This window comes from Anastrepha obliqua, chromosome 4 (genome assembly GCF_027943255.1).
Source record: "Anastrepha obliqua isolate idAnaObli1 chromosome 4, idAnaObli1_1.0, whole genome shotgun sequence".
Taxonomy (NCBI): Eukaryota; Metazoa; Arthropoda; class Insecta; order Diptera; family Tephritidae; genus Anastrepha; species Anastrepha obliqua.
In genome coordinates this window covers 108,306,278-108,325,423 of record NC_072895.1, presented here as the reverse complement: position 1 = coordinate 108,325,423, position 19,146 = coordinate 108,306,278, and the positions used below count along the sequence as shown (strand labels likewise).

Below are 19,146 nucleotides of genomic sequence, written 5' to 3'. Positions count from 1 at the left end.
ACTATACTAACCTGCGCTGTTTTTCTTAGTCAAATAGCGTACGGTAATTTGAATGTGTGCTGTGCAAGCAACTTAACAAGTATTTAAAAATATATCGGCAGCATTTTTTATATCTATTTCAGAGAATTTATGTGGGGACCCAGGCGTATGAGTAATATGTAGATATCGAGAATTCATAGCGGTTGGTGAGCGATTCATGTCAAGTGACTCAAATATTTTGGGTTTTAATGTCAATGTTCTAAAAATGGGAATATTTGTTGCAGTTTTTTATATTTCAGAGAATTTTCCTCGGCTCCTGGGCGTATGAGTAATATCGAGAATTCACAGCGGTTGGTGAGCAATTTATGTCAACTGACCCAAATATTTTGGGAATTAACGTCAATGCTTCTAAAAACTGGAATATTTGTATGCTTGAGTTTAATAAGAAGTAAACTGAAAATTTTTTTGAAAAAAAATTAATAAAATGAAAGAATAAAAAAAATTATAAAATTTAATATTTTTTGGAAGAAAATGTAATAATTTTCAAATCTATTTAATGTTGAAAATTTGGTACAGTTTTTTAAAATATAATAATAAATAATAAGACTGTATTATAAAATATTTATATGTATATTTTTATACTGAATTAATAGTCTATATTAAGAATTACAAACCGACGGCCTTTGCGTAGCAATTACTTATAACTGTTTCTCTTTTATATAAATAAATAAATAAATAAATAAGTAAATAAAAGAAGTTTTAAAATTATTTTTACATTTTTTATATATTTATAATTTGTTATATTTTATTTTATTATATTTATATTGTTTCTCTTTTATATAAACAATTAAACAAAAAACAATTAAAATAAAATAATGTTCAAAATTTTTATATACCTATATTTTGTAATATTTTGGGATAAAAAGTACTTAAAAAGTTTTGCTTAAAAAATGTTTTTTTTGTTTAAAGAAAAAGTAAAAATAATTTGTTTGCAAAACCTTTAATAAAAATGTTCGGTTTTGTCATTTTTGAAAAACGATCATCTCAGAGAAAATGTTTTCTCTGAAAACATTGAACCAAAAATTAACATATTGTTGCTAAAAAAAAATTGTGTAAAAAAAAAAAATTTTGTAAAAAAAATTGTGTAAAAAAATTGTGTTAAAAAGTTTTTTTTCTAACTTTTTGTTGAAAAAAAACATTGTTTTTAAATTTTTTGTTCAAAAAAAATTAAAAAAAAATGTTTTGTTAAGATTTTTTGTAAAAAAATTTTTGTTAAAATTATTTATTAAATTTTTTTTTTAAATTTCTCGTTGAAAAATTGTTTTTGTTTGTTTGTTTCAAGCAATTTTGTAAAAGTTTTGGTAAACATTTTTGTTTTTTGTCATTTTTGAAACAAAAATAGTAGAAACATCTGAGTGGATAATATTTCAAAAATGAGAAAAACAATGTTTTCCCCATAAACATTGATCGAAGTGTTACCATATTGTGTTTCAGAAAAAAACGAAACTTCATCCTTAACAATTAAAAAAAAAATGATAAAAAAGTTAAAAAAAAAACTGATGATTACACTTTAAGAACTCGTTTTCAAAAATTGCAACATTTAATGTTACAAAGTATTTTTACATATGTTTTCACAGTTTAATTCTTATTCAAGCCTACAAATAAAGTCGCTTTTAGGAGAGTCGGCTAACATATCTAAAGTACGTGGATGATTTTCCTCTAGATGGAATTGCTTTTCATACGTCGTAAGTACAAGACGCACTTTAACAATTTGCTTAACCGAGCGATGTCAACGATTATATATATGTTTATATTATATATAGTTGGCGCGTATACCCTGTTTGGGTGTTTGGCCGAGCTCCTCCTCCTATTTGGGGCGTGCGTCTTGATGTTGTTCCACAAACGGAGGGACCTACAGTTTCAAGCCGACTCAGAACGGGAGATATGGCGGCCGCGGCGGTCATCGATTACATTTATCAAATAACGATTCAGTGCAGTTGCAGCCATGATTTGGCGGATTTGCCTCTATTGGGACGCAAAGCATATTATTCCTTGAGTGCCACTTCAAGAACACAAAAAGCTTTTTTTAAAAATAAGTTCAAAATGATGCACACGGGTGGGAAATATTGGGTTAAAATGCTCCACAAGAATGTGTCATTCAATTTAAGTAAATACTCTTGAAGACAATATTGATGATAAATTAGTTTTATACGAAACCGATGCCAGTAAACAGAACTGGTCCAGACTGCTGCACTATTGTCCGTTATCGCACATTATTTTCATCTGAGATGACTCCCCATGACTCCATCGACCAGCAAAGCTTACTATTCTTCAAATTCGTTAAAATAAAGGTCAAAATTACCCGCACGAGTAAGAAATATTGTGCTAAAATATTTCACGGAATTAAATTTTATTTTATTTAGTTTATCAGAGACAATATTAGTGGGAATTGTAGTTTCAAACCAAATTTTTCAAATAATTCACATCAACTTGAGAACAAATTGGGAAACTAAAATGCACTTTATAAAAAAAGTATTAAGCTTTAGAAATAAATTGACAGGTGGTCCAATATCCGACAGCTCATCCTCTTTCGTAATTGCTATATCGCATTCTTTTCTTCGTTTTAGCTGCTGCATATTGTTATGAAGCCGAAAAGAAGCAAGCTGTATAAGATTCGAGCGCAAAATACCATCTGAAGTATATTTTCTTTCAATATTTTCATCAAGAGTCATTTATGACGTGGAAGTTGAAAAGTTTATTATTTGAAATTTTCAATTATTGGTTATAATAGGAATGAGAAATTGTAAAAATACACATTTTTTAAATTTTGTAAAAGCATCAGGCCATGTGAGTAGTCGTGTACATGATTTTAATTCACTTGAAATCTTCTTTTTAAACGACTTTTCCTTTCTAATATTGTTTAAAGAAAATTAAAGCTCAATGCTTTCAGTGCCAAACATTAAGCCGATTCACATACAGGCACACATAACACATTTCCTCTCATACAATGAATTATTCAATATTAACCATTCACGGCAGTCACATACTGATTCACACATATACATATACATACTTACATATCTGCTTATTAATGACAACACTCATACGCCTGAGTGGGCAAACTACTTGAAGTTATACACACGCACATACAAACACACACAGATTAAAAGAAAACAGCATGTGTCATTTTCATATTAAGTGGACGAAGATAACAAAGAGAGCACAAAAAGTGGATATAAAATATGTAACAGCTTGTAGCATCTTGGAAAGTTTATGTAGTAAGAGAAGAAGAATAAAAAATAAAAATAAAAAGCTATGAAACAGAAATCGAAAGAAAAACAGTCTACTGAGACAGGCATTGAAGTAATCAAGAAAAAAAAAATCAAAAAATAGAAATAAAGTAATTGATTAGTTTTTCTGTCTCGGTATGTATGTATGCGTGTAGCTGCTCTGATTAGTATAATCTACATATAAGCACTTGAGTGCACATGAGTGGCGGTCATTTATGTGAAAGTAAGTGTGATATATTTTGAAGCTATTCAGCAACATACTCCAGCGGCCAAAGAATTTCAAGACTTGTTTTGGCAGCTTGCGAAACAATACAACATTTTTTCAGCTAGTCTTTCGCTGCATTGGCAAACATGAAAAGGAAACTTTTTCTTATTATTCTGCGTCAAGGTGTCGGTGTTGATATTTATATACTTTTTCAGCTCCTCTATGAATAAAGGAATATCACTGAAAGTATCGAAAGTAAAGTAGAGGACCGAAAAAACAATCAGTCTATTTATACTGCACTTACATGATGGCACAAAATTAATCATCCTAACGGAAAAAGTGTGATATTTGTAAATAGCATCATACGACACTCATATTTGACACTTGTGAACTATACAGCTCTAGTATACAAATAGTAAGCACTGAAGCGTGTAAAGGTCAAAACAGAGTGATGAGAATACTCAAAATATTTTGCAAAAAAGTTATTAAAAACAAAATGGGATGATGAATTTTGTGCCAGCGTGTATATGCTTCTGCTTCTGGAAACAAATGGAGAGTAGGTAGGTAGATAGGGGATATGGTTGAAGTGCCGGTCTGGCACTCCTCAAGTAGCCCTAAAGCGCCGTTTTGAGACTGCCATCAGGCAGATATCTACAGCCAGTCAGAGCTGTTGATATAATGGAGGAGATTGATTGTATTAGGTTGGCGCACTGCCCCAGGCTGTTGAAGAAAGGAGTGCCAAGTGACCTTAGTCGTCTAGCTGCCAAACCCGGACATTTACAGAGTAACGGCTCTACAGTCTCCTTCTCTGAAAGGTCTCCACGGATTTTGCAATGGAGGTTAAATGGTAACCCTAGCTTTTCCGCATGTGTGCCGATCGTCCAGTGACCGGTAAACACAGCTACGAATTTGAAAATTGAATGGCGAGGAGTCCAAAGAACTTTCTGAGTCCTTCGTATATCGTATTGGGGCCAAGGAGTTTTCGAAATAGCCTATGAAGAAATGGAGCTCCATCTTTTCTGCGCTTTCCTGAGAAATAATGTGTGCATTTCTCCTATAACAACTGTCAGGGGGATGCCGATGACCGGGTAAGAGGTCTCTGAGGTCAATTTAGTCGCCTTCCTAGAAGCTCATCAGCAATTTCATTTCCCTCTATGTTCCAATGTTCTGGAACAGAGATCAGAAAAATGTTACCTGCACACCTAAGAGATGCGATCTCCTCTTTACAGGTGTTTACTAGTTCCACCCTGCTCCATGGCGTCGTCAGTGCCTTGATCGCGGCTTGACTGTCGGAGAAAATGTTAATATTTCCTTCGCTCCCGCGTTCCTTAAGCATTTTGCATGCCCGCAGGATCGCAAAGACTTCTGCTTGAAAAACACTAGCAGTATTCGGCAGTATAAACGAAATAGATAAATTGGCTGATTTAGAGAAAACCCCTGTTCCGACTCCCGATTCCATCTTTGAACCGTCAGTGAAGACAGAGGTGCAAGCTTCGGTGCAGATTTTCTCCTCGATCCAATCCTGCCTATTTGGAAAGATTGCCCTAGCACGACCCTCAAACTCTGGTTGCGGAAGTTCGGAGAAATATGGTGTTAGCTGCCCAAAAATGTTAGCATATCCCTTGAGAGATTGCCTCCATAGGCCAATCTCCTTTAACCTGATTGTACTATGAGCTGCGATGGAAATGACGGAAAAGTCGATGGGAAAAAGTGCAAAAGGACATTCAGGGCAGCACTGGGGCAAGTTCTACATGCTTCGGTGATACCAATGCATGCGGCAAAGCCCTGCCGAAGAGCTTCCTACCAAACTAGACATCCTTACGTTAAAATTGGCAAAACCACTGCGTTGTACATCCACAGCGCGATCTGTGGCGTGAGTCCCCATTTATTACCGAACATAGATTTGCAGGAGTTGAAGGCTATACTGGCCTTCTTTACCCGATTTTCAATGTGTAGCTTTTAATGTTGTTTGGCGTCAAGTGTCACTTCAAGATACCTAACTTCCGATGAGAGCGGGCGAACGTGGCTGTTTAATTTGGGAAGTGGAAAGGGTGGAGGTATATATTTTCTGGTAAGGGGAAAGTGCTTATTCATCATCTCATCATCTATCTGAATCTTTTTTTCTCATTTCATGCCAGTAAGTAGTACAGAGCAAAACTTAGGGCTTTTAATAGTACTTTAATATTATTATATGGAACTCCAATGATTTTAACATCAAAATTTCGTCATCTATATTTATACAACTACTCTTTAACAGACCAAACCAATATAACTTAACAATAATAATAAAATACGGCTGTAATGGTAGGAAAAGAAAATAATTCATCAGATGACCGGCAATATTTTTTAGGGTAATAATATTGACTTCCAAATAAATGGCAGAAATCGCGAGATATGTAAGACCTGACGAAATCAAAAGCCCATCCAGGAAATATTCTCCAACATTTTTTAGTACTTTTTCTGCTATAATTTTGGCTAAACTGCTTAACCTTTCAATAGCTCACCAAACTCAAAATTTCCTTTTTTAATTATAACCCAAATGGCGTGATAAAAAACCCCAAAAAATGTGTTTTTTTATATTTTTGATCATAAAACTGAACTTCTCTGCTATCTCGTTTTATATGTAGCGTTACAACACTTGTTCATGTGTTTATTTACACTAATTACACATTTACTTTCTTGGTTTATTTTCACTTTACTCGACAGGTCTATGCGACCTTCTTATCGAGCAGACATTTTGCGACTGACTCTAAAATTTTAAATATTAAATTAATTTGTTAAAATTTAAAATTTTTTAAACATAAATTGATAGAATAAAATGCAAATATGTGGTCAAATCTCTTTACAAATTGAAAACGGCGACCCAATAAAGGCATTTTTTACTTTTTTTTTTGTTTGAAATTTTGTTACTGCCTACTCAAAATCTTCATTTTACAGGGTTCGCAGATTTTAAGAAACCAATTTGACAGGGAAAAATTTTTAAAATTTAACACCAGAGGTTCAAGTGAATCTACAATCATTTTGAAAACATATTCGTTTCTTTGGCTCTCCATTTGAATTTGAAAATTAACATTCGCTACTTGAAAAATATCAACGCACTAAATGTCAGGAACTTCAACATGAAATTTTGCCTATTTTTTACATCGTCTAACATTATTATTAATCATATCATATCGGGCATTCGTTATATGAAGAAAATGCGCAACACCCTCTGGGAAAAATATTATCAAAAATCAACCAAAATTTTAAGCGACTTCAAACTTGTACTTTGTTATGCTAAAATATAATGGGCTATAAAGCTGCGTGCCTGAAATTAAAAAAAAAAAAACGAATTACAATTTTTTGAAACTGTAATTAAGATTTGCTGGATTTTTATACGTTTTGTGCAAAGCTCGAAACTTACATTGTTAGACTTTTTTATAAAAAGAAACTATATTTTTATAAAAAAAATATTTGAGATTCGAAAAACATAAAAAAATAATATGTAATTAGTATATAGGCAAAGTTTACAAGCCTACTGGGCAAGATTTTGTAGCCTATTAGCTCCACGCAAATATAGGGGTGTTAAATTTCTATGAAGTTGTATTTGTTTGGCTTCATCTAGTTTTTACCAGGAAAACCTAAATATTGACACGGTAGAGCAAGTAGAACCACCTCATCATCATCATAGTTCCACGAGCTCCGTTGCGGCGCATAGGGCTAAAGCAAAATCTTTCCACTCCGTTCTGTTCCCTGCTTTTGCTTTTACATGCTGCCACATTCGGTTTTTTTCACAATTTTTACTTCACTTTCGATGAACCCTTAGGTCTGCCTTGGTTTTGCTGACCCTGGGAATTCCAGTCTAGTGCTTGCCTGTTGATACCCGTGCCTCCCTTGCGTAGTATATGACCGAGCCACTTCCTCGCGCGCTCTCTGATATCTTGCGCGAGTGGTTTTTGTTGGCATCGTCAGTGTTAGCTGGCGTTCGATATCCAATTGTCTGACCACCAAATGCGAAGGATGTTCCACCATTTTTCACAAGCATACAGAAGGACAGATTTAACATTTGAATGAAAGATTCGAAGTTTGGTATGCACGCTGATTTGTTTGGACAGCCACACAGCCTTGTGAAAACATCACATTTGCATTCCCCATGCAAGCCATGAATTGGCTTGCAAGATATTCAAAGGCATTCAGTTTTGTCAATGCTGTTCTCACCAATATTGACGGACGGGTCGTTTGTATTTATTGCCAAAAATTTTTTTCTCTTTACATTGACTTTGAGTCCAGCAACTTTAGAGTACCTTACAAGGTCGTTGAGTTTGCTTTGCATGTCTAACCTGCGCTGAGAAATCAGAACTATAAAAATAGAAATAGAACCTTCTGCAATATTTTAAGTCAATCGCTTTCTGGGTAAAGGTGGATTAATTTGTAAAAGCGCGAACCAACTGCACTTAATTTTACGTCTCAAAAATTACAAAACAAAATGCCATTAATATCTTTAATAGTAAACTTTTGATTTCACGTCCATAAATACATCATTCCGCCGCCGTAATCGAATGGGGTGGTGCGAGACCACCATTCGACAGTGCTCAAGTTCGAGACTCCGGCCATAAAAAAACAAATGTCAGAAACATTTTTTCAACAAACAATGACAACATTCCCAGTATATTTCTGCTATAAAAAAGTTCTTCATCTAACAGGTGGCGCTAAGTAATCCTCCTATCAGAAAATGCTATAAATTTTGCGATTGGCCCCTAATGTCAGTTCTGTTTTGACATTTGTGTAGTAAACACATGCGAAATACACGTTAATAAACAATGTTACGCTGCACTGCTCTAGAACGCGGAATATTGCTGACTATTTATTTGACCAATAATCGGTCGGTGACTTTGGCACAACGTCAATTTCGTCCCAGATTTCCTCGCCGTCCAACGCCTACTGGTGAAACACTGCTACGTTTAGCCGCTCGCCTCGAAGAGACTGGCGCAACACGAGATGCTGCCAGGCGTAGCAGACCCCGGAGTACCTGTTCTGCAGAGAATATTGCTGCTGTAGCCGAGGATGTCATGGAAGCGTCGTCGACATCGACCAGACGACGTGCCATGCAAATGGGTATCAGTCGACGGTCTTTACAGCGAGTTTTGGTACAAGATTTGAAGATATTTCCGTACAAAGTCCAGACGGTGCATCAGCTGTTAGCTGCTGACCGCCAATCGCGTCTAAGATACGCTCAAGCCATCCTTAATCACCACCAAGAGGAAGATGATTTTTCATCAAAAATAAGCATGAGTGATGAGGCCCATTTCCATCTTAGCGGGTACGTAAATAAGCAAAATTTACGCTTCTGGGGCACTGAAAATCCGCGTGTAACCTACGAAGAGCCATTACACCCGCTCAAAGTCACTGTATGGTGTGCTGTTTTCGCTGGAGGAGTCATCGGACCTTTTTTCTTCGAAGACGTCGCGGGCCAAACGGTTACTGTGAATGGTGAGCGCTACAGAGCAATGATCAACGAGTTCTTTTTGCCGCAACTTGATGAATTGGGATTGGAAAACATGTGGTTCCAATAGGACGGTGCAACGGCACACTGCACGTGCCACAACCGATATGCTGAAGGATGCATTTCCCGGGCGCCTAATCTCCCGTTTTGGCGATTTGCACTGGCCAGCAGGATCGCCTGATTTGACCGCTCCAGACTTCTTTTTGTGGGGCTTTTTGAAGTCGCGAGTTTATGTCAACAAGCCTCAGACTCTTGCAGCTCTTAAAGACAATATCCGTCAAGAAAGTGAGGACCTATCGCCGGAAGTTTTGGCCAAAGTGATGGAAAATGCCATAAAAAGGGCTCAAATGGCAATCAACTGTGGCGGCGGCCAATTACATGACATCATATTCCCGACTTGATGTAAAAAAAATTAAAAGACCAAATAAAAATAATCCACAAGAGAAATCAAAGTTTTTCATTTTTTTTAAATTACAGCCAAAAAACATCGCGAGGTTACTTTTGCGCCAGCTAACCCACTAAGCTACAATATAAAATTGTAGGTTCCTCCATTTGTGGAGGAGCAGGTTGATCAAAAATTGAATAAAGGGTTAATATATATAAAAGAAAAATTCAACTGCTAACCGTAGATAAATTTTCTACATGATTTCCCAAGTAAGAAAATTAAGAAAAAGTATTCAAATTTATCAGTTTTTGATAATCTCATAATAAATATTGTATATGTTTTCTAAAGGGTTTTCCAATAACAGGAGTTATCTATCGTTATTGCGAGATGATTAACGATTTTTTATGCTTGGATTTGGAAGGTATTGATCTGGACAACGTTTATTTTTAACAAGACGCCACTACGTGCCACACAAGCAACGAAACCATTGATATTTTACGGGAAAAGTTTCCGGACCGTGTTATCTCTCGAAGAGGTGGAATTCTTGAGGCCGTCGATTACATAGGGCAGCCACTTCACAATTTGGTTATAGAAAATTTTATGAAAAGGCATACCTCTTTATAATGAAATCAACATCCGATCATTTATATTTAAAAATAGCATTTTTCTTTGAATATCAAAATAACATCTCTTATTGGAAAACCCTTTATAACTGCTCCATTAAACTCTTACTGCATTAGCCCTTTCCTTGGTTAAAAGAGTTAATTTGTTAAAATCGATTTTTGGGCACTAGTTTATATGTGCGCTGCGAGCCTTCAAAAAACGTTTTTCTACTATTGAACTTACCAGGTATTATTTTTAGACCCTAAACAATTTTTTAAACCGTAAAAAATTACATTGTTGTAAATTTTAAACAGTTTTCCACTCTTACCAGCGCCTGAAATTTCATAACCAAAATTAAATTCACATTTTTTAATACGAGTATCCAGTTGGAAAATAACTTTGATTTCTGTGACTTATTGAATACTTTCTCATTCTGAATTTGTTTTGTTTTCTATATTTTTGTATATTTTATAAGTATAATTTTACTCTAAGCACGCACTTCACTTTCCATAGGAAATCTTCACACCTTAATTTGTAAACTTCTCAATCATAGGAGTACGCAGATAGAATATAAATCAGTAAATTTTCTTCTTTACACTTTTCGCCGACCTATGAACCTCTGTTTGCCTATAAATTATACAGTACTTGGGAGCAGATATCATTGAGGCAATTCATTAGGGAATAAAACAAGACAAACTGCGGCACTTAGTAACCAGTTTCTAATGATTTATTAATTTTTCCCGAAGAGATTTCTCTCGAAGTATACCAAACTTCATGATTCCGGCAGTCATTAACAATAGCCTCACACGGATTTGTGGATATATGAATTTAATTAATAGTAAACGTTCTTGTATGCGTGTAAGTGCGCGCAACAGTGATTGAATGTATGCATCTATGTGTGTGTGTGTTAGCTAGAAAGTTCCATCGGGCAATTTCTTAATGTCAATTACATTTCCGAATACTACCCATAATAATTTATTGGCAGATTAGTGTCAGCGTAGTAGGCATTGATTGAGTGAGTGGCCTGTTCTGCTTTTGACAGATCAGATGATTTAAGCTGCAATTACTTAATAACTAGTTAATAGTTGTTGTTGTTGTAAGAGCAAATACAGATGGAAAGCTTATGAGGAGCTTATAGAAAATTAACGCTTGGTGATTACGAAGAGAAGCATGAACCGACTGCAAACTATTAGTGGGGTGTGATGAACTATGGAAAATTTAATTACCAAAGGTGGGATGCAAAAATGTCAAAAGGAGGTGTGCTATGTTACGCTGCCCGTTCTTTTTATTTCCTGGTCCTCATGCTTCATTTTAATTAACTCAATGTGAATTTCTTAGGGACAAGCTCCTTCGCTATGATACCAGGTGCGAAGAAGTAATAAGCAGCCATCAAGAAGTAAACCAAGAAATACGTTTAATTTGAAAACTTGGAATTTACTTTTGTAAATGCGCCGGAAATTTGATTATAAAGCCAATATGGAGACCAGGTATACAGCTCTCGAGCTTTACCTGCTCCACATTATATAAGGAGTTCAATCTAAATACTTAAAACAATAGCACCAGCGTAATGGAAAGTCAAAAACTCGAACATATACAAAGATATTCAAATGAGCAAAATGCGCAAATATTTGCTGAGCATCTTGAGATAATCTTTAGCCGAAATGGCAACTACGACGTAATCGAAGCAACAAAAAGTTTGCATGAATGCGATGTTCACATTTCTCCAGCTTTAGCGAAAGCAGTTGGCAAAGACATCAATAAAATGAAGTTGAAAAAGTCTGCTGGTTTTGATTTAATAGCCGCCGAAGTGTTACGAAATATTTCAATAAACTGGATAGTTTACTTGACCAGCTTGCTTAGTAAATTATTGAGCTTGAGCTTTCCACTACACAGGAAATTCGCGGAAGTTATAATGGCACCCAAGTCTGGAAAATGTCCTAACAAAGTCACGTCACATAGGCCAATATCGCTGCTGGCAGTAACGTGAAAATTATTTAAAAAAATACTATTGGCGCGTCTACTGCTACTTATCGAAAACAACCAGTTGATTCCCTTTCACCATTTTGTTTTCAGAAAAAACTATTTAACAATCGACCAAATTCTACGAGAATCAGTAATTGATTTCAAACGTGAAAGTGTGATTGCATTATATTTGGCTGGAAAATCACAACCAGCGATTGTTCGTGAGTTCGAGCACCGTAAGGTAAATAAAGTTTCTGTTTATCGCACCATTACTCGTTACAATGGTACCGGTAGCATCGCAAAATGTCATGGGGATGGTCATCAAAAGACTGCAACGTCACGTGAAATGGTTCAAAAAGTGAAGAAGTGACTTGAGCGAAACCCCCGATGAAGTGCCAATCAAATGACGAAAGAACTGAAAATATCTGACCTTAGCATCCGCCGCATACTGAAAAATGATCTCAAAGTCAAGCCTTACAAAATCCAAAAGGCGCATGCTCTCACACCAAAGCAGCAACAAGTCAGACATGAGAGAGTAAAGGAGTGGCTTCGCCCGCCCGAAAGCGGTCAATTTCCGAACATTGTGTTGTCTGACGAGAGAATATTTCAAATTAAGCAATTCGTAAACTCCCAAAACGATAGCGTTTATTTGACCAATCGTTCATACGAGAATTTGAACCGCCACAGGTAATGCTTTGGGCCGTTGTAACCGCAGATGGGCGCTCTCCAATCGTTTTCATCGAGCCTGGCGTCAAGGTAAATGCGAAATACAATATTATCGGGAAAGTATTTTGTACGCTGCTTGAAGCCGTGAGCAGACAAACATTTCAGTGGCAGATCATGGCCGTTTCAACAGAACTCGGCACCGCACAAAGCTCGAGTGAACCAAGAATGGCTAAGAAACAACGTTCCGAACTTCATAATGTCCACACAACGGCTCTCAAATTCATCAGACGCGAATTCGATGGATTATTCTCTGAACAAAGCCATTGTCCGCGAGTGGGCCAAAATACCTGCAAGTCACATTCAGGCAGCTTGTGATTCGTTTCTGGACTGTCTGAAGGCCATAGTTAATGCAAAATGTGGTCATATCGAGCAAAAGTAAATTGATTCTTAAATTTGTATTATTTTCGCACATTTTTAACTTTGAATTGAATAAAAGTACAAGGCATAAGTCTGCGAGGTGATTTGGTCACATCTCCAGGGCAGGTACTTTTGCGTTAGATACGAAAATGCTTATTCTGCTTAATAAAAAATTAATGCTGACTTACTACAAGCGAGCATTTTGGGACCACTGCTGTATCGCCTCTACACACAAGTCCTACTATCAGCAAACCAGTATGAAATTGGAACAATTGCGGATGATACGACGCTACTTGCAGTGCACGATACAATTCAAGGGGCTGCTACTAAGGTTCAAGATTGCCTCCTGGGGCAAAAAGTTGAGGATTAAACTAAACAAGTTTTTTCTCTGAAAAATAGAAAATGAGAATATAAGCCAACCTTTATGGATGAATCGACAATCCCATCCATCAATGAAGCCGAATACTTAGGTGTTACACTCGATGCAAAGCTGCGCTGGAAAGTGTAAAAATGAAAGAAAAAATAAATAAATAAAAAAAACAAAATAAAATAAAAAACTTTTTTGTATTTGTTTTTATTTTATTTTTTTATAGCGCAAAAGAAATGTCGATTTGAAACTCAAAAGCAACATTACCTAATTGGATGGCGCTATAAATGATCAAGTTTCAATAAATTTCTTATCTATAAACAAATTTTAAAGCCTGTCTGGATCTATGGCATCCAATTCTGGGGATGTACAAGCAAAAAGTGCATAACTTCCTTTCCACGCCTGCAGAAAGAGGTTCTTCGAAATATAGTAAATGCTCCATACTACATACGAAACAGTGAGGTTCACCGTGATCTTGGCATGTTAAGTGTCACTGAACTGACGAAACAATTTGCCGCAGCTCACAAGCAGCGGCCTAGGCCTAAAGAGCTAGAACTTATTGAAAAGTTTTGGGGATTTTTTTTTTAACTGTTATTATATTTGAATAATTTATTTATGAAAATATAGTTCATTCTCCTATAAAAACCACATAAATCCAAGTTTCAAACTTTGTGAAAACTAAAAAAAAAATTTTAAATTTTCAAAAAACGTCACACTTTTTTATCAGAATATTTAGAAAAATGTTGGGTATGCAGTTTTATAGTCCATCGAGTTTTGGTGTAATAAAATGCAAGTTTCAAGTTTCTGAATTTTTGTTTTTTGCCGGCGGTCTGCTGCGTTTTCACAATATCATGAAATCTCGGCAATGTTTATGTGGAAGCGAATACCCTGTATTCTTGCGTGAAGAAATCGTCTTAAATTAGATGGAAGGAGTTAAGGCTAAATATATAGTACCTCAAAAAGAGCCCAGACAATAAGCTAAAATATAAAAAGCTTACAAATAAATTTCATTAAGTTTTAAAGATTCAAGTAAAATTTGATTTTTCACAAAATCTTGAAATCCGGAATCCTCATACTTTCTACTACTAAACTCAGTGCAGAGTTGAATGGTGGCACATTAGAATGTTTCAAAAATCTGTCAACTTCACTCACTGTTTACCAACTTCAAACTTTTACCAACACCAGTTCCCACCATAGACACACACAAACACATGCACCTGAACATTATCAATAAATTTATTCGTAAACACCAGAGGGACTAGAAAATTTGCAAGCTTTCAATCCCCCATACGCGCTTCTACTTTGCAGGGATTTTACTATACACACACATTCATCTAAATGTGCACACACAATCCCAAATATGCACCCACACTTATGCACACACATACGTATATTAGTTCTAGCTGTTGATTTTTGATGAGTTTTCCAATGCTATATATTTGAGCGAAAATGTGAAAAACGAAACAAATGAGAACTCACGTGCACAAATAAACAACGCACACCCACATATGTTTAAGTATGCGTGTATATTTTATGTACATACATAGAAAAACACGCATTGCTGAGTGCCACAAGAATACCAGCCGTAAAATGCACACGGGAACAGCAGAGAAGTAAAAATGATGTGAAATGCATAACACTTAGAAACAACAACAATCTTAATATTAGCTATGACAATAGAAGCGAATATGTGACATTTTTGTATGTGCATATATGTGGGAGTGTGTGCACATTTAGAGCGCCAAGCGAACACAGTTTGAAAGTTTTGAAATGAAATGTGATTTTTAAATTTGATATACATTTTTTACTCTCCAATGAGTGGGAGTTTCAAAAGTTCAAAAAGGCTTGTATTCTGTATTGGAATTTCTTGAATTTGAAAAACAAAAAATATTTAATATCTATTACGGAACGGGTATCGTACTTCAGAAACTGAAATCTTGTTTTTTAACTACTTTGAAATTCAAATACATCTTGGAAATATTAGTTATACATATTTAAGAAGTGTTGATACTTCCTTAGTTAGTTAATCGGTATGTTAATACAAAACTTCTTTCACGTTTTTCTCGAAACCACTGTGCTTAGTAGTGCAATACGCGCCCCCAAAATTCTATACATCCGAATGGGCTCTCATTTTTACACACTCCAAAATTACATTTAACGCTCCAACCTTGAGTCGAATCTTTTGAATACCTTAACAATTTCCCATGTTTTAAACAATTTATTTATAATAAAAAAAATTATTTATATTACGAAAAAACATTTTTAAATTTTTTCAAAAGAATTGTTTTTTAATTTTTTGTACAAAATTTTTTTTAGTTTTTTCTAAATTTTGTTTTTTAATTTTACTACAAAAATTTATTAATTTTTTTATTTTTAGAAAAAAATTTTGAAAAAAATTTATTTTTTTTATTTACAGAAAAAACTAACTTTTTTATTTTTAGAAAAAGAAATTGAGAAAAAATTAAAAAAAAAATTTTTTTTAAATTAAAAAAAAAAATTTCAGAAAGAATTAAATAAAAAAACTTTTTTATTTTCGTAATTTAAATTAATTTGTATTTTTAGAAATTTATAATTTTTTATTTTTAGAAAAAAAAAAAATTGTGGAAAATATTAAAAAAAAAAACCTTTTTAGATAAAAAGTAAAAAAAAAAAATTTGTTTAGAAAAAATTAAAAATATAATATATATAAGATCCAAATTTACGTATATATATAATATATTTGTATATGTATATACATATAATTGGCTCGTACACCCTTTTTGGGTGTTTGGCCGAGCTCCTCCTCTTATTTGTGGTGTGCGTCTTGATGTGTTCCATAAATGGAGGGAGCTACCGTTTCAAGCCGACTCCGAACGACAGATATTTTATGAGGAGCTTTTTCATGGCAGAAATACACTCGGAGGTCTGCCATTGCCTGCCGAGGAGCGACCGCTGTTAGAAAAAACTTTTTCTTAATTTTGGTTTTTCACTGAGTGTCGAACCAATGCTCTCTCTTGATTCCGAAGGGTAGTCACGCACCAACCCATTCGGTTGCGGCGCCCTAAAACAATCAAGTTTGAATACTGAAATAATTGTCTATGTTTTATTCAATTTATAATAAAAAAAATTTATTTATTTATTTTATGCAAAAAAAAAAAAAAAAGAAGCGAATTGTTTTTAGACAACAACTTTTTCAGAATTTTTTTTTTCTTTTTAATAAAAGAAACAAGTTTACGTAATAGGATGACTCCACCAAACAATCCAGTTTTTGAAATTTTAATCTCAGTTCATTTCAGTGGTTTTTAGGCGTACGCCACGGCACTTGAGTTTTTCAAATATAAAAAAAATTTCTGACTAAAAAATTATCTTACTAAAAAATTGTGAAAAAAAACAATTAAATGAAAGTAAATTTGAAAGTGTTGGTTGGCTGCATTACTTGAAAATAAAGTTTTTTATGCAAAATTGTGCCTGTATTTCAATCACACATCGGTGAGAATATGGCTTTATCTAAAGCATCCCCCTTCATCCTAGCCATCACTGTAGTCGAATGGGTTGATGCGTGACTGTTATTCTGAAGTACACGGGCTCGAAACCCCGGGAACGGAGCACCAAATGTTCGTTCGCCTTTCAGCAGGGAAAGGAAAATCTTTGTGAGTATTTCTGTCAAGAAAAAACACCTCATGGAAAACCGTCTGCACCATAAAACTGTAAAATCAAAAACATGACTAGAAAAATATCGCGCGCCCCCCAAATAGGAGGAAAAGATCGGCCGAATGCCCAATAAAGGGTGGAAGCGCCAATTATCGGAATCTATAATCTTTCCCATCTCTCTTATTATTTGTGGATATCGTGAAAAAGGAAAACTTACAAGACTAAGATGGAATGAAGCAAATTTTTTGCAATCTCAATTAAGTCAATTCATGAAAGAACATTCTTAGTTGGTTGGGATACGAGATCCCGATGTATTAACACGGATCCGGGCATTATCATGATGGAGAATGACGCGCTCATGTCTTTAAATATATTCTGGTTTCCAAAGCTCATTTCAAAGAGACATTATGCTTCCATAAACCACACAATACCTTGAATATTTCCATCAATAACACTCAGCTTGAGAGCCAATGTGCCCTGATGGACTTCTCATATAGGGTTTTTCAGTAAGAGCGCTTCAACTTTTAAACTTTTTTGAATAAAACACAAACGGTTTGACTTTTTTAACAAATTTTTTTTTTATTATCGAGTTTGAACATATACATTTAAGTATGAAATTCGATTTCTTTTGCATGACCACCGCGTGCACGTTTTACGAAGTCCAATCGTTGAACCCAATTTTCGACCACTCTTTTGCATAAATCGGCCGAAATTCCAGCAATTTCGCGTTCAATATTGGCTCTGAGCTCACAAATCGTTGCCGGCTTGTTACTGTAGACCAATAACTTCACATAACCCCAAAACGGGACGGCTTGTTAAATGGACCGTAAAATGGCCGTAATGCTCTTAAAGTAGCAGCAACAGAACGATTATTTTCATAAAAAATTTGCACGATTTGCAATCGTTGCTCAAGTGTGTAGCGTTCCATGATGAAATGTATACTAATGAAGTTTACAAATGACAAGCGAAAAATAAAAAATATTGCGTCGTTCGCCCTCCCTATCGGAAAAAAGTTGAAGCGCACCTATTGAATAACCCTATATAACTTTCTGGGCCATGATTTTTCATAGGGCGTTCTCTTTTTGGTTACCATTTGCCGTTCGATACAGAAAAGTTTCAGTTTTTTGGATTCAAGAGGCAGTTTTGAAAGTTAAATCAAGCTTCAACTCAGATGACACACATTTTTCTGTCTTTTGCGTGAGTCCAACTTTGTTCAGATTCTTGGAAACAGCTGGTTGTACCACTCCCAAAGATGCCTTCAAACTCTTCGGGCATGCTGCATGAGTATTCGTTGTGTAATGCTTCCAAATCTTCGTATTCGCACTTTTGGTTTTGCCCACACAGCTGCTTCTTAAAAGTTTTCACTGTAGTTCTTTCTCAAGTCAATATCAAATTATTTTCAAATGCTTGCCACTTCCTAAAACGTGATTTGAAGGCAGGCCATTCTCAAATGTACCTTTACTTGAAGCCTTATTGTATACTGGGTATAATAACTTCACGCACACATTCACACCAGTGCACTTGTCAAACTATGTGAGAGCAAATAAGCTGCAACAGAAGCATGAAAATAAACAAACATTGGCTAACAGCACCCACGCACACACGTGCCAATATTTGCATGAGCACGTGATCTTGTGTGTTTTTTGTTGCTTTCGAGTTTTCTCTTGTGAATTATTAGAGATTTTTGATGTTTGCTGTGTGTTTATAAATTTTCTCTGCTTTTCAATTTTTGCATAAATTTGTTGGCTCTATTTGCTATTCTGAAAACTCTTTTGATTAGTAAAAAAATAATGGTAGCTCATATCTTTTATTTCGTTCTATGTGTCAGATTTAATACTTTAATGGTTCCGCAAACTCTAAAAAATGTTGGACAAGATGTTAAATATATATTGAAATTTTATGATTTGCTGCACTGAAATATTTGATCAATATGACGATACTGTTTCAAAAAATCGTGAAGTTTTGCTAAAAATTTTCAGTTTGTGGTTATTGTTGATTGAGAATCGAATTTTTAGAAATCCATAATGGCGGTAGAAAAACGGCGTGAAGAAATTTTCTCAGTGAATTGGATTCAAATAAATTATAAGGTTCTTTCAGGGTCATTATTTGCTATTAGAAGACTGTATTTGCATTCAGAGCTGTAATCGAAAATTTATTCCA

General features: G+C 35.0%; 1 protein-coding gene across 1 annotated transcript in view; it reads right to left on the bottom strand.

The window, feature by feature from the left end:
* Positions 1 to 347: 347 nt before the first annotated feature.
* The window catches only part of LOC129244333 (protein kinase C, brain isozyme-like), a 100,329-nt gene continuing 81,530 nt past the window's right edge, over positions 348 to 19,146 (bottom strand). The window contains exon 2 of the mRNA XM_054881953.1: positions 348 to 432. Coding sequence (XP_054737928.1) covers positions 348 to 432 — 85 coding nt within the window. The remainder of the gene's footprint in view (positions 433 to 19,146) is intronic.